This window comes from Gnatocerus cornutus, chromosome 7 (genome assembly GCF_029298725.1).
Source record: "Gnatocerus cornutus isolate USDA-ARS CGAHR chromosome 7, icGnaCorn1.1, whole genome shotgun sequence".
In the NCBI taxonomy this organism is placed as follows: Eukaryota; Metazoa; Arthropoda; class Insecta; order Coleoptera; family Tenebrionidae; genus Gnatocerus; species Gnatocerus cornutus.
In genome coordinates this window covers 18,190,101-18,204,652 of record NC_142239.1, presented here as the reverse complement: position 1 = coordinate 18,204,652, position 14,552 = coordinate 18,190,101, and the positions used below count along the sequence as shown (strand labels likewise).

The window sequence follows — 14,552 nt, the reverse complement described above, 5'->3', positions numbered from 1 at the left end:
AAGTAGTAGGTAACTCCACTAAATTGTAAAATGGTAGTGCAAAAAACACAGATATTAGAAATTTTTATTTAGTCAAGAAACTAAGAATTTCATTTTTTTTTTAAATAAAAATTTGTCATTTTAGTAGTTTTTACAAGATGACAATGAAATTTGGAGATTTTATTATTTTTAACACAAGTTCTAATTCCACCAAATGGGAAAATGTGCCAAAAACACAGATTCTAGAAATTTTTATTTAGTCAACAAACTAGGAATTTTATTGTTTTTAAATAAAAATTTGTAATTTTGGTAGTTTTTACACTTTGAGAACGAAATTTGGGGGTTTTATTAATTTTAGCACAAGTAGTAACTTCACCAAATTGGAAAATGGTAGTGCAGAAAACACAGATTTTAGAAATTTTTATTTAGTCAACAAATTTTTTTTAATACAATTTTGTAATTTTGGTAATTTTCGCACGATGACAATGAAATTTGGAGATTTTATTATTTTTAACACAAGTAGTAACTCCACCAAATTGGAGACTCGTAGTGCAAAAACTAAAGAAAATTAATTTTTGTACAGTAGAACCTAAAAACCTAATTTATTAAGAATATCTCTGAATCCGGACTTGATGGCGCGAAACGGACTTCAGATTCTTAAACAGGAGGCCATTCCACTTTAGAAAAAAAATTATTAGTACTCATTTTACGCACAATTTTACTCAGATTTTAAATTCGTACTCACAATCCAAGTACGACAACAAACAAAAAGTTATGACTGATTAAATTTTCGGATAGCAAACGATAAAAAATTTTACTTTTTTGTTTTTTTGATCGTCACCCCTAAATTATTTGACCTAGCAATTTGAGATTTATGTAGTTGATAGATCTCAAGCTGTTTTTTTGCAATTGATGTATAACTCAACAGTATTAAATAAATTCTCCTGAAAAAAGTTGAAAATCACTCCAAAAAGACTTGAAAACAGATTTTGATTAATATTTTATTTATTTGTAAAGTAAATTTAAGTTGTTAAATTTCACGCAGAATTCAAATTCAAAACTGTCTTCGTTTTTTACGTACGTCAACAAATAACTGAGTTATGACCCATTAAAGTTTTCAGTAGCAGCCAGCAATTCCTAAATTTGTTGACTAGTACTCCAATATTTTTGTCAAATTCTTTTGTAGAACGAAAACATTTATTATTATTTTTATTAGAACTTAATCTTTAGGTCTTCTTATTGAATAACACCCTCCAAACACAGAAGTACACAATCTCTATCAAAGATATTAAAGAGAATCCAAGAAACAGCCCCAAAAGTCCTCCAAAATTCGATATGAAGTCAAAGACTCCATACAACTCTCTCCTCTCAACGATCATAAACTGCTTGCTTTTAAACAAAATTGTCGCTGATGGATTATTCCAACTAAAATCCTCAATAAACTAAAGAAATAACAAAGACAACCCCCAAACCTTCTTTCAGGATCATTTTTCAAATTCATCACGAGAAGTGAACTGTCAGACTTGTACTGCAAGTTAGTACAAGAAGGGCGGCAATCGCATTCAGTTTTTTTGTAGGTGATTTCTTTAATCAATTCGTCTTTTATTATCTCGTTTTTGGCATCAGAAACACAGTTCGCGTTGCCGCTGCCACAGATCTTATCACCTTTCATTCCTAACGTCTCTATGTTGAATAAGAAAATAATGAAAAGTAACTTACGGGGTAAGTAAAACGGAATACAATCACATTTTCTAAGAGTGAAGTTAGCCACACACTCCAATTCGCAATTGTTTTGCGTGTAGTACCTGAAGAATTTCAACGCGCGCTCGTGGCCTAAGTAACACTTTCTTTTATCAGCGTTGAAGTTTTTGACTTCTTGAGATGTCATTGTTACTTCGGGTTCGACTTTCACCACAAGTCTTTTATTATCAGGGATGTTGGTAATGTAATGGTCTGGAGAACGGGGGATTTCCAAAGGACTATGAATGAAAATCTGCAAACTTACATGTAGTAACACTAGTAAAAAAGAAGAAAATTACACTAAAGCCTTCAAAGTCTGAGTTGCACCGCGAAGTCCTGTCGGGAATTTCGGTTAAAAAATCGAAGAACAAAGATTCGTCCACACCCCCTTTGTGTGCTCTTAGGGGATAGACAAAGGCATCAGTATTGTCATTGTAGCCTATATCTGTCTTGAAGACACTAGTGCTGGCGTTCTCAGATATATGGAAAAAGATTCTAAAACAATAAAAAAAGGTTCATTTTATTACTTACACGTCGTCTCTGAAGATATCGTCCTTCTTCAGAATATTGAAGGAGTAGCAAATGCCATATTCTGTAATGATGGGATTTATGTACTGTTTACAGGAAACCCCAAGAAACAGACAGGTAATTTCACAGTCATATTGCACTTCTCCCAGAAGTGTGAAGAAGTCATCTTCTATGGTTTTCTCACTGGTTAAAAACTCATCTTTATCTTTATTGCACACCATTTCCAGATAAGAAAATTTCTTGAAACTATAAAATTTCAATAACTCCATCAGCAGTCATGTGAATACTTTCTCACTCTTCATTTAACACCACTGTCGGATCCTCATAGAATTGATAATAAACGCTGCTGTAGTTAAACTTGTAGTCCGAACACTGCGTTTCTGGACAAATCGTAACCGCAGGAAACGGTACTTGATGAATGGAAAAATCTCTAGTTCCAAAACTTATCACGATTGGATCTCTTTCGTACTTTTCCCAGATTTTCGAAATCATGAAGATGCAGAAAACGATGGAAATTGTTAATAAAACGGCCCACACAACTCTGAAATGTCTACTTAAAACAGAATTCAAAGATTCCAAGTATTACACCTTTCAGTTCTTGATTTTGAAACTAGATAGGGGACACCGTGTATATTAGAAATGCTGCAATAAGTGCGAAAGTAGCCTTTAATAATATCGGAGATTTTTGGGGGTGGGAAAGGTTGAACTCGCATTTTGGAAGTGCGTTTAAGTGTGACAGTTTTGTGATTAATTAAGTTTGATATGTGTATTTAATGAAGGTTGAAATTAAAAATTAATGGATGCGTGTTAGTGCCATTTATTGTTGTTTACTTCATTTCTAAAAGTGTTTTTGTTGTAATTCGTAGAACCAATCGCATTTATTATTTTTCTCATATTCTATTTACTGAAACTACTCGACGACAGACAGATTTTCAATTTGAATTTTCTTGGAAAGTCTTACAGGTACCTAGAGGCGGATAAGAGGATGTTTTGATGGTAGCGCAATGAAATTTGGAGATGTTGCTTTTTTTGACTTGTTTATTTTCTGCTCCAAATGTAAAATTTTTTGAGCAACAGGAACGGATTATAAAAATTTTAGTTTTCAAGACAAGCCAAAATTTTTTATTTATTTATTCGGACTTGTAATTTTGGTAGTTTTGACGCTAAAACAATGAAATTTAGAGCGATCACTATTTTTGACTAGTTGACTGTCTGTTTCAAATTCCAATTTTTTTGAATAACAGAAACAGAGTTTAGAAATTTTTGTTTTGAAGAAAAATTTCCAATTTTTTTCACTCGGACGTGTAATTTTGGTAATTTTTTTACTATTTTTGGCATGTTTATTGTATGCTTTAAATCAAAATTTTTTTAAGCTACAGCAACCGTTTAGAAATTTTTATTTTGAAGACGAATTAAAAATTTTCAATATTTTCTATTCGGAGGTATAATTCTTATAGTTTTAACACTAAAGCAATGAAATTTGAAGAGATTACTACTTTTGAAATGTGTAGTATTCGTCTAAAATCCCAAATTTTTTGAGCGACAGGGAGGGATTTTAGAAATTTGTATTTAGTAGTTTTGATGATAAAAGAATGAAATTTGGAGAGATTACTATTTTTGGCATGTTCATTGTATTCTCCAAATCCAAAATTTTTTGAGCAACAGGGACGAATTTTAGAAATTTTCATTTTCTAGACGGATCAAAAATTTCCAATATTTTAAATTCGGACGTATAGTGTTGGTAGTTTTGACATTACGACAATGCAATTGAGCCAGATTACTGTTTTTGACTTGTTTATTGTCTGTCAAAAATTTCAAATTTTTTAGAGAACAGAAACGGATTTCATAAATTTTTATTTTGTAGACCTAATATTTTTTATCTTACGTGTAATTTTGGTAGTTTTAATGCTAGGGCAATAAAATTTGAAAAAATTAAAACTATTTTTGACTTGCTTATTATTTGTCTGAAAACCCAAATTTTTTAAGCGACAGGGGCGGATTTTAGAAAATATGTTTTTATTTTCAAGACGAATTTAACATTTACGACCTTATTATGTTATTATTTTAATATTTTAATATTGCATCTAAAGATAGAACAAGTCTTCATAGTATGTCTTAGCTTGGCTCTATTTAATTTCGACAACATGCAAAATTAAATTTTCAAGAATTAGTCTCACAGTTACCGAGGGCCAGATAAGAGAAATAATTCACAAAGTTTATACTTCTATAATTTTCCCCCAAAAACTGAAAACCTCAATAACAAAATTAATTCGTTACTTGTTCTTGGCAGTGCGCCAGATATAATTTATTAAACACCTCGTTAAACCAACCGTATTTATTATTTTAGTTAAATTCTTGAAAAACGCTTTTTCTGATTCATCAATTTTTATCAACTGACTACAATAAAACTTCATCGTTCTTCCTCCATTTCCTTACGACCTATTTTTGCCACGATAAACATTCAGAGCATAAAAGCGATGAGTTCTTTACGACCAACCAGTAATTACCATGTCTTCTCGTAAGACAACTTGTGGTGGCTACTTCAAGGAGTATTGTGAGTCCACCAGCATCCACGGTTTCAAGTACTTTGGCGAAGAACGCTCGGTTTTTGAGAGGTAGTTATATAAACTTACCAACACCATTGTAATGAGACTTTTATTTATTTAAGACTATGGTGGGCTGTCATTTTTGGAGCGTGTCTCTGCGGGTGCTCTTTCATGATTTTCTCAATCTACCAAAAATTCGAAAAGAGTCCAGTTATTGTAAGTTTTGCCACGAAAGAAACGCCAATTTATAACATCCCGTTTCCTGCCGTTACTATTTGTCCCGAGACTAAAACAAAGAAGCAAGATTTTGAGCAAACCTTGAAGAAGAAGAGTTTTTTGGATCATGTCTATCCTTGCATGTTTATGGGGACACCACTTAACTGCAGCGACATCTTCCTCCCTGTTATAACAGACGAAGGAGTGTGCTATTCTTTTAACCTCCTAGACCACAGTCAAATCTTCACCCCCTTGGTGTAAACCCTACACATTCAAATCCACAAACTAACATCGCCGTTTCAGTGACCAATACAAAGGGTACCACTCAGCTACTGAGAAGTCTCTCACGTGGACCATCGAGGGGTACTTGAATGATTCCAAAGACACGTACCCACGGAGGGCTCTTTTATCTGGCGCCTCCAACGGTTTAATAGTGTTGTTATCGTCCCCTAAAGACAAACCAATCCAAGGCAACAGAGTACCATAGTGTAGTACTATCTTCTTAAAGTAATTATTTATTTTGAGGTGATTCTCCACACGCCGATGCGGCTTCCACGACTCCAACAAGAGTACTTTCGAGTACCACTAGACGAGGCGGTGGTGACGGCGGTCAAACCGGTCATGATCAATACCTCTGAAGCCGTGAAGAAGTACCCAACTAAAAAAAGAGATTGTTGTTTTCACTTTGAGCGCAAACTGAAATTCTTTCAGAGTTACAGTCAGTTGAACTGTCAGTTGGAGTGTTTGGCGAATTTTACTCTTCAGAGGTGTGGATGTGTCAGCTTCTTTATGCCAAGTATGATTATCGACTATTTTGGTGGTGATTTACTTTACCAGAACGTTGTAGAAGAGAAGACGACGAGGATTTGCACCAACGGAGATGACGAGTGTGTGAAGAACGCAGACATTATTTTACAAACTGAGGAAATTCATTACAAGTTTGAAAGGAAGAGGGAGATTGGGGCTGCTTGTGACTGCATGCCGCTGTGCACCGATCTGACGTACCACACGGAGTCGTCACAGACGAGCTGGAATTGGAACAAAGAGAAGATTGAGAGGAATAAGTACGACTAAGAACTAAGACAGTCTTCTTTATATCTGTGGTTTGTTTTAGCACTCATTTATCGAGCTTGACTGTCTACTTCAAGTTCAATCATTTTATTACTTCGGAACGAAATGAGCTCTACGGCCCCACGGACTTCTTGGCCAACTTTGGGGGACTCTTAAGTCTGTTTACAGGATTTTCTATTTTGTCCTTCATGGAGATTATTTATTTTCTAACAGTGCGAGTTTGTTGCAATATAAAATTGTACGGAAAATGGACGGGTAAATAAATAAATCTGTTGCTAATTTCATGTCTTTTAATCAGTTTGTTGGAACTCTGCCAGGCGCTAATTTCAGACGTGTTGACAAATTTGCGATTGATTCGTTAAACTAGCTCTCCAGCCCAACTGCCAAACAATCTAACATTACACAAGAGACGCACGCTCAAGAAGTACAAAATTTCCATTAGTGACAGCACCGAAAATCCGGTGAAGAGCCCCAGGAGCCCCCCGAAATTCGCCAGGAAGTCTGTGGGGCCGTACAACACATTTCGATCAGAACCGATGAAATCGCCCTTGAGGAAGTAAGCTCTAACTTTGGACCCATGACGTATTGAATTCTCTTCACTGTCGAGTTCTTCGTACCAGTGCCAGAGGGTTTGTGACGACCCCACTTTGTACTCGATGTCGCTGCACATCGGGAGGCAGTGACAAATGTGTTCTTTGATATAAAGAGAGGCGTTCTTTCGCTTGAGGACGATGCGGTTGTACAAACGAAGATTTTGAAGTTCAACTAAAACACTTTGAGATGGTGGTGGGATGAGTGTGGACTTACCCTCAGCTTCTTGGGTGCAATCGTAATCTGCGGCGGTGCAAATCCTCGTATTGTTTTCCCCTACAAGAAGATGTGGTCAATGGTCACCAGGTCACCACGTACCCGTACTTGGCATGTAGAAAAGAACACACTGGCAGTACTTCAGCGTGAAGTTAGTCAAGCACTCGGTGTTGCAGTTAGATTTACTGTACGTCCTAAAGTACCTGAGTTTTTTCTCCAGAGGAAAATAGCACTGTCTTTTCTGTGCCGGGTAATTTTTAACAGCCTCCGAAGTCATAATCTGGCTCGGACTAATAGTAGCACTCAGCGCTCTGTCATACGGTACTCTAATATACTCCTGACTCGGTCGTGGTAACCTCATGGGAGCGTGAAACAACAGCTAAAAACTAAGACTAAAATTCTTCAAACTCACCCTATAGCCTTGAACTGAGCCCCGACAAAACTTATCCAGTTCGTTTTCTGTTGTTAGTTCGAATTCGAGGCCATGGCGGGCTCCTGGTAAGAGAGCGCGTTTTGGATAAGTTTCAATTTGAGCCTCCTCTTTGTAACCGTCTTCCATGCTCCACATATCCGAGGTCTTGTTGACATGGTGGAAATTCAAATAATGAACGCTACAAAACGTGGATTTGGAGTTTTTAACAATGAAGAGACTTACACGTTGTCGTTGTAGATTTCTGTACGATCCAGCATGTTGAAAGTGTAGCAGAAACCCTCATCGGTGACTATGGGGGTGAAGAGTTCCTCACAGGGGTAGGTGTTTCCCATGTACTTGCAGTTAATTACGGAAAACTGAGGGGTAACTTCGTGTAGCGTGTCCAAGAAATTTGAATTGGAGGAAACGGAAGAGTAGTTGAAATCTTCGCGGTAGTTGCAGATGTATGCCAGAGTTCCAAGAAAATTCTCTCTATTTATATTTATAAAAATTAGTTGCTTGATACGTCTTTTCAAATCGCAGGTTTTTAAAAATTAAAAGTTCAATAAATTTTTTAAAACGACAATGAAATTTGAGGATTTTATTTCATTCAGCACAAGTAGTAACTCCACTAATTTGAAAAAAGAAGGCAAAAAACACAGATTTTAGAATTTTTATTTAGTCAAAGAATTAAGAATTTCATTTTTTTTTTTAATAAAAATTTGTAATTTTAGTAATTTTTACACTACGATAATGAAATTTCAGGATTTTATTACTTTTGGCACAAGTAGTAACTTTATCCAATAAGAAAATTGTAGTGCAAAAAACACAGATTTTAGAATTTTTTATTTAGAGGACAAACAAAAAATTTCAGTTTTTTTAAATAAAAATTTATAATTCAGGTAATTTCCATACTATGGCAATAAAATTTGGGTATTTTATTATTTTTAACACAAGTAGTAACTCCACTAAATTGTAAAATGGTAGTGCAAAAAACACTGATTTTAGAAATTTTTATTTAGTCAAGAAACTAAGAATTTCATTTTTTTTAAATAAAAATTTGTCATTTTAGTAATTTTAACAAGATGACAATGAAATTTGGAGATTTTATTATTTTTAACACAAGTTCTAATTCCACCAAATTGGAAAATGGTAGTGCCAAAAACACAGATTCTAGACATTTTTATTTAGTTAACAAACTAGGAATTTTATTTTTTTTTAAATAAAAATTTGTAATTTTGGTAATTTTTACACTATGAGAACGAAATTTGGGGGTTTTATTATTTTTAGCACAAGTAGTAACTTCACCAAATTGGAAAATGGTAGTGCAAAAAACACTGATTTTAGAAATTTTTATTTAGTCAAGAAACTAAGAATTTCATTTTCATTTTTTTTAAATAAAAATTTGTCATTTTAGTAATTTTAACAAGATGACAATGAAATTTGGAAATTTTATTATTTTTAACACAAGTTCTAATTCCACCAAATGGGAAAATGTGGCAAAAACACAGATTCTAGAAATTTTTATTTAGTCAACAAACTAGGAATTTTATTGTTTTTAAATAAAAATTTGTAATTTTGGTAATTTTTACACTTTGAGAACGAAATTTGGGGGTTTCATTAATTTTAGCACAAGTAGTAACTTCACCAAATTGGAAAATGGTAGTGCAGAAAACACAGATTTTAGAAATTTTTATTTAGTCAACAAATTTTTTTTAATACAAATTTGTAATTTTGGTAATTTTCGCACGATGACAATGAAATTTGGAGATTTTATTATTTTTAACACAAGTAGTAACTCCACCAAATTGGAGACTCGTAGTGCAAAAAACACAGATTTTAGAAATTTTTATTTAGTGGACGAACAAAAAATTTCAAATTTTTTAAAATAAAAATTTGAATTCAGGTAATTTTCATATTATAACAACAAAATTTAGGAATGTTATTAATTTTGACAAGTGTTTTAACTCCACCAAAATGGAAAGTTGTAGTGTAAAACGGAGTCTTAAAAATTTTTTGTAAACGAATTAAAAATATAGTCGTAGTATTTTTTTTTAAATAAAAATTTGTAATTCTGGTACTTTTTACGTTATAACAGTGAAATTTCAGGATTTAATTAGTTTCAACATGTTTCTGAAAATTGTAGATCCGAAAACTTTTTAAAAATATGAATACAAAGTTATACTCACTCTTGCGAGCTCAAAACTTCCCCGTTCTTCTTCCTGTTAAAAACATCCCGATAATCCAAAACCTCTTTTTTAACTTTCGCCTCGGAGCAAACCGTCACTGCCGGAAACGGAATATCAGAAATCGGCTTTCCTTTAGTAGCAAAAGTAACAATAACAGGGCTCTGGTCCCACTTTTCATACACTGAGAGAATGAAAACCGCGCAGAGAATCAAACAGATGATGAAGACCACAAACCAAAAGATCCTGAGGGAATTAGTGTTACGTTTAATTTAGACTTACTTTTCACAAAGAGTTCGTTTCTCCCCAAAATACCGAAAGCCGTGGATGCTGGTAGCCTCACAGTACTCCCGGAAGTAAGTGGTGGCTTTGGATAACATACTTGGGGGTTGAGAGGGTGGACAGGTGGACGGGAACTGCAAATCGACGCTGACGAAGTCGTCCAACATTTCGGGACTATTAACAGGTTTTGGGGGAAAGAACGGGCGTGTTGCGTGACAGTCCCGTGGGAATAAGAGATAAAATAGGTCACTACAATTACGTAATTACTTAAATGAACCGGCGCATCCACCATTTCTATTTTATAATTTTTTAATTAAAAGCGCTAGAACGACATTTCCTGTGGGAAACAAAAACACGCTCTATTTTACGTTTTGTTTATTTCTATTACACGCAAAGTCTGATTGTTTATCAATAATTCAAATAAAAAAATATGTTGTATACGCAACCAACAATACGTCTAACTGCCAGCCCAGTTTCCATGCAATCTCCTGTTGCACCAAATCCTCACACTGCAGAAATAAATGATTTCCATCATCGACAAGATAGAAAACCCAGTGAAGAGTCCCAGAAGCCCCCCAAAATTTGCCACAAAATCCGCCGGACCGTACAACTCCTGTCTCTCTGAGGCTATAAAATGATTGAACTTGAAGTAGAGAGTCAAACTGGATACGTGTAGCCTGGAAAAGACTCATAGTTACTGGTAACAAAACAGAGACTCTCACTTTTCGTCTTCAGTTGTTTTCCAATTCCATTGCGTCTGCGAAGTCTCCGCATTGTAGCTCAAATCTGTACAAATCGGCCGACAATTACACCCCACAGAATTGGTAAAATCCGTTTCTATCTGTAGCATTCTTTCAGATTGCTTCATGCACTCCTGTCTTGTGGAGTCGCAGATTTTCGTAGTGTTATCTCCTGGAAAAAGTATTGAGATTGGGATAATCCTGAGGGAACATACTCGGCATGAAGAATCCGACGCAGTTGCAGCGGTTTAACATCGCCGCGGTCAAACATTCCAAATGACAGTTCTGCTGCGAATACGTCCTGAAATACTTCAATTTTCGCTCCGAAGGAAAATAACAATCCCGCTTCTTCGCATCGTAGCGTTTCACAGCTTGAGACGTCGTCACCACGACGGGATGGACCACCGCAAGCACGGCGTGATTCAAAGGAACACGGAAGAAATCCTGTTTTAACCGCGGGATTCTAACAGGAGAATGAAGAACAACCTTGAACCCCTGGATGGTGTTACACGTGAAATCTAAATCGTCATTTTGGGTACCTAGATGCAAAACCAAACCATTTGTCGCTCCGGCGAAGAAAGCTCGTCTGGGGTAAACCTCGGGGAAGTCCACCAGGTAACCATCCTCCATGTTCCACGCACGGATGTCTTTGTCCACTTTGTGATAATTTTTGTAGTGGTAACTGAATCGGTTAATTGAAGGAAAGTTGAGGTTTTTTTAACACTTACATGAAGTCGTTGTAAATGTGCCGCGGTCTAAGATGTTGAAAGAGTAGCAGATTCCTTCGTCGGTAAAAACGGGGGTGAGGATGTCTTCACAATCGTAGTCTTTCCCGAGGAATCTACAACGGAAGGCGAGGAAGTCGGGTTTGATCTACAAGAAAATCTTGAAGGAGTGTTACTAGCGAGTTCTTACCTCGTCCAAAGCGGCGAAGATGTCGCTATCTTCGCTGTTATCCACCAACTCCTCAAAAAACTCTTCACAGATTGTTGACACGTGTGGAAAAACTCTCTTTCTAAAAAAACGTGAAATTATTCTTCAGTTTTGCTCCTCTACTTACTCTAGACTCGTCAATTTTTCTCCAATTTGGTTCTTCTGAACGACTGCACTCATGTTAAATTTCTTCCTCTCCGCTTTGACTTCCGGACAAATAGTTACAGCAGGAAACGGAATGTTATAAATGGGTGTCTCTTTCGTGGCAAAACTGACAATAACAGGACTCGTCTCGTATTTTTCGTAGATTTTGTAAATCATGAAAGAACATCCTGATAAACATAATGTAAATAAAAGCACCCACCACACTCTGAAATTATATTTTGGTAGTTTGTTTAGGGATTTTTTATTTATTTACTTTTCGCAGGTTGATCTGTTTTCTCCAAAGCATTTAACTCCGTGGATGCTAGAAGACGCACAATATTCTTTGAAGTATTTGGAGATCTTCTTAGTTCGATTATTTTGACTCAGCTTGGCTTGATTTATTTTAGTTCGCTAATTTTGCTATTAATAGGTTGGCGGCATTGTATTGAGGGATTACCTAATCATTTTTAATTTACTTTCCATGGAGAATTTATAGTTTTTTTGAATCACTGACAGAGTTTTAGAATTGAAATAAATAACTGAAAAAATTGGATAATTCAGACTCTAGTTTTCATATTTTAGAACTCGCACCTAAATTTTAATTATTTGAAATTGTATTCTTTTTGCGAAAACAAATCAATTCCTCACCCTTCATTTTACAGGAATTTTTAATTCGTTTTACAGAAATCTGCGCAATTGCAGTTTTTATAGCGCCATCTATGGAGTAAAATTCAAATGTGTGTTAAAATCACTAGCTTTCCTAACGTGAGAGGGAGCCTCCGTCAGTGAAAATTTCATAAATTTAAAGTCCAAAAGTTTACTTATAAAATACACGAGTGTTGTATTGAAAAAGTCTAATTTTTGTGAAAAAATAAGCGCCACCTCGTCGATAATCCTGCAAGTTTTTACAGATTCCTTTTTGTGGGTGGTACTTTTATTCAAATAAAAAGTTGCGAAAGTACCACAAAACATGTGTTCTATGAAATGTTTTTATGATCGTCTCTGTAATCGAAAATTTTCCAACAACTTTATTGGACTATGATGGAAGTTTTCCAATCAGAATCTTGTTGGACTTGGACCAGATTCGTATCGATGATTCATCCACCTGTTGGCGGAAAAAAGGCGCCAAATGTGTTTACGCGCAAATAAAAATCAGAAGTAAGTTTATGTAACAGTCGTATTTATTCTCAAAGTATTTCATATCAAAAATACAAACATGTATCACAGTAATGCTTGCAATACAAGGTCATAAAAAATCTTAAGAGTTAAAGGCACACATTTTGATTCAAGTATCGAAAGAGCCTTACAAAATCACAGGTACCAACTTATATAAATATCACAAAATCTAACAAATTTAAAGCTTGTTTATAAAGAGATCATCCTCTCTAACTTAATATTAAAGCAATTGAGCAAGTGAAAGACGTCGTGAGACATGAAAAATATGTACAGCGTGTTCACCACGGCCTCCACACATCTTCAGTTTTGTGCGCAACTTTGAGTAGCCCCGCCGTGGTGCAATCCATTGGCTGATCAGGAGAAGGTGCTCTTCGTGACGACGTGGAGGACGCCGGTGTCAAAGGCATCGAATACACATTGGTGGTCTCAGGTATTGGAGAACCTGGAGGTGTGTACGGTGTGGAAACTTGTATCACTAGAGGCGACACTTTGTCCATTTCGTTGAGACGTAGCCCCAGGTGGGTCATGAGTTTGGTACCAAGTTGTACATCCACGTGGGGGATGGACGCCAAGCACCTCGACACCTCATTAGCACAATGGGTGTACCCAGCCCGGAATCGGTCGGCATCGATAACAGGATTTGCAGAGAGCCTCTGTTGTCTTCTCAGCTTGTGGAGGTGTCGTACCGTCAACTCTAGGATGTCAGCTTTTTCCAACTTGGAGACGTTTTCCCCTTCGCTTTGCAGCGCCGTCACCATGAGTTCTTTGAGCTCATCGAGACAGCGGTTGATGCGAGCTCTTCTCTTCCTCTCGAGCATCGGCTTCATGACTTTGCGGTACTGGTAAGTACGCGAGATGGGTTGAGGATCTTCGACTGATAGCATTTCGTACGACATAACACTGAGCACTGCACTAGGCGAGTTGTAGACTCTGAATGAAGAGGGAGATGGTAGGGCGAGCTTTTATAGGCGGCCCAGGTGTGCGCTGGTCGCAAGCCCAACTCTGATCGTGGGAAACTCAGAAGCTAGCTCGTTCCCACACTTAGGCCACCTGTGGCAAAGCCAGCGCGTGCAGCTGCCCTCGTCTTGTCTCTCTCGAAGACCTCTTCGTCGCTCCGAGGGCCTTGTTTTCAGCTCGTGCGAGGTGCGTGGACGCCGCACTCTTCATCTCTGTCTTGTGCCGAGGATCGGAAAATGCGTTATTGACTGGGGCACCAATTATCTTATATTTGTCGCTTTGCTTATCTGATCACTGCCCCTATGGAATTTCCTTTGATTTTTCTAGTGCTTGATGCGTGGGAATGCATTTTTCGTGTCGCTAATGCCACTTGAGGACGTGAAGCATCAAAGTACCATTAGAGCGGACCTTATTCTACGATCACCGTTTTTGCGGAATGCTCATTTCCGGCGGAAGAGGCATAAAGCCGAGCGTGATTCGGACAAATCACTGCTCCATATTCACACCTTTTTGCCGGAAAAAGTGACCCACGCTCGGATTTCCATGAAAAATCGGAAATTGGCGTGAAGATGGCTCAATTTTCCCCAAACTTTCACGTCCAAATCCACAGATTCTTTTTTGTCCTACTGTTGGTAAAAAGAGGCAATCATTCTTATTAAATTTTGAACGAAAAATCCCTAGCTGCCAATGTGACCAACTAGTATAAAGTGAAATACCGCGGTGCTGTCAAAACACAAGTAGAAATTCACAGATTTTTTGTGTCTTTGAGTTGGCAAAATCCGTCAATCCAATTGAATTCTGAATCAAATTTTAATGTTGTATTAAATTTCAAACG

At 36.5% G+C, this 14,552-nt stretch overlaps 4 protein-coding genes and 1 pseudogene across 5 annotated transcripts; 1 reads left to right on the top strand and 4 right to left on the bottom strand.

The window, feature by feature from the left end:
* Positions 1 to 763: 763 nt before the first annotated feature.
* On the bottom strand, positions 764 to 3,411 carry LOC148172011 (pickpocket protein 28-like). Its single transcript, XM_088040694.1, has 7 exons — positions 2,836 to 3,411; positions 2,543 to 2,788; positions 2,251 to 2,493; positions 2,019 to 2,214; positions 1,699 to 1,972; positions 1,452 to 1,653; positions 764 to 1,404 (listed from the first exon to the last, which is right to left on the bottom strand). Exons 1-7 carry the CDS (start codon positions 2,958 to 2,960, stop codon positions 1,206 to 1,208), a joined length of 1,485 nt encoding a protein of 494 aa, XP_087896820.1. The 5' UTR covers positions 2,961 to 3,411; the 3' UTR covers positions 764 to 1,205.
* A 1,344-nt stretch (positions 3,412 to 4,755) lies between these two features.
* On the top strand, positions 4,756 to 6,404 carry LOC148172010 (pickpocket protein 28-like). The gene is made up of 7 exons (XM_088042392.1): positions 4,756 to 4,862; positions 4,916 to 5,266; positions 5,313 to 5,487; positions 5,535 to 5,805; positions 5,857 to 6,073; positions 6,124 to 6,335; positions 6,379 to 6,404. Exons 1-7 carry the CDS (start codon positions 4,756 to 4,758, stop codon positions 6,402 to 6,404), a joined length of 1,359 nt encoding a protein of 452 aa, XP_087898518.1.
* On the bottom strand, positions 6,353 to 9,946 carry LOC148172009 (pickpocket protein 28-like). 2 transcript variants are annotated; one of them, XM_088040693.1, is made up of 7 exons: positions 9,768 to 9,946; positions 9,489 to 9,731; positions 7,543 to 7,791; positions 7,300 to 7,498; positions 6,996 to 7,266; positions 6,888 to 6,947; positions 6,353 to 6,845 (listed from the first exon to the last, which is right to left on the bottom strand). In XM_088040693.1, exons 1-7 carry the CDS (start codon positions 9,932 to 9,934, stop codon positions 6,439 to 6,441), a joined length of 1,596 nt encoding a protein of 531 aa, XP_087896819.1. In that variant the 5' UTR covers positions 9,935 to 9,946; the 3' UTR covers positions 6,353 to 6,438. The 2 variants fall into 2 exon arrangements, with proteins under 2 accessions (XP_087896819.1, XP_087896818.1); XM_088040692.1 differs by having other exon boundaries at positions 6,353 to 6,947.
* Positions 9,947 to 10,066: 120 nt separating this feature from the next.
* Positions 10,067 to 12,556, bottom strand: LOC148172008 (pickpocket protein 28-like; annotated as a pseudogene).
* A 187-nt stretch (positions 12,557 to 12,743) lies between these two features.
* Positions 12,744 to 13,732, bottom strand: LOC148172007 (enhancer of split mgamma protein-like). Its single transcript, XM_088040974.1, has one exon. It carries the CDS (start codon positions 13,654 to 13,656, stop codon positions 13,039 to 13,041), a length of 618 nt encoding a protein of 205 aa, XP_087897100.1. The 5' UTR covers positions 13,657 to 13,732; the 3' UTR covers positions 12,744 to 13,038.
* Positions 13,733 to 14,552: the final 820 nt, after the last annotated feature.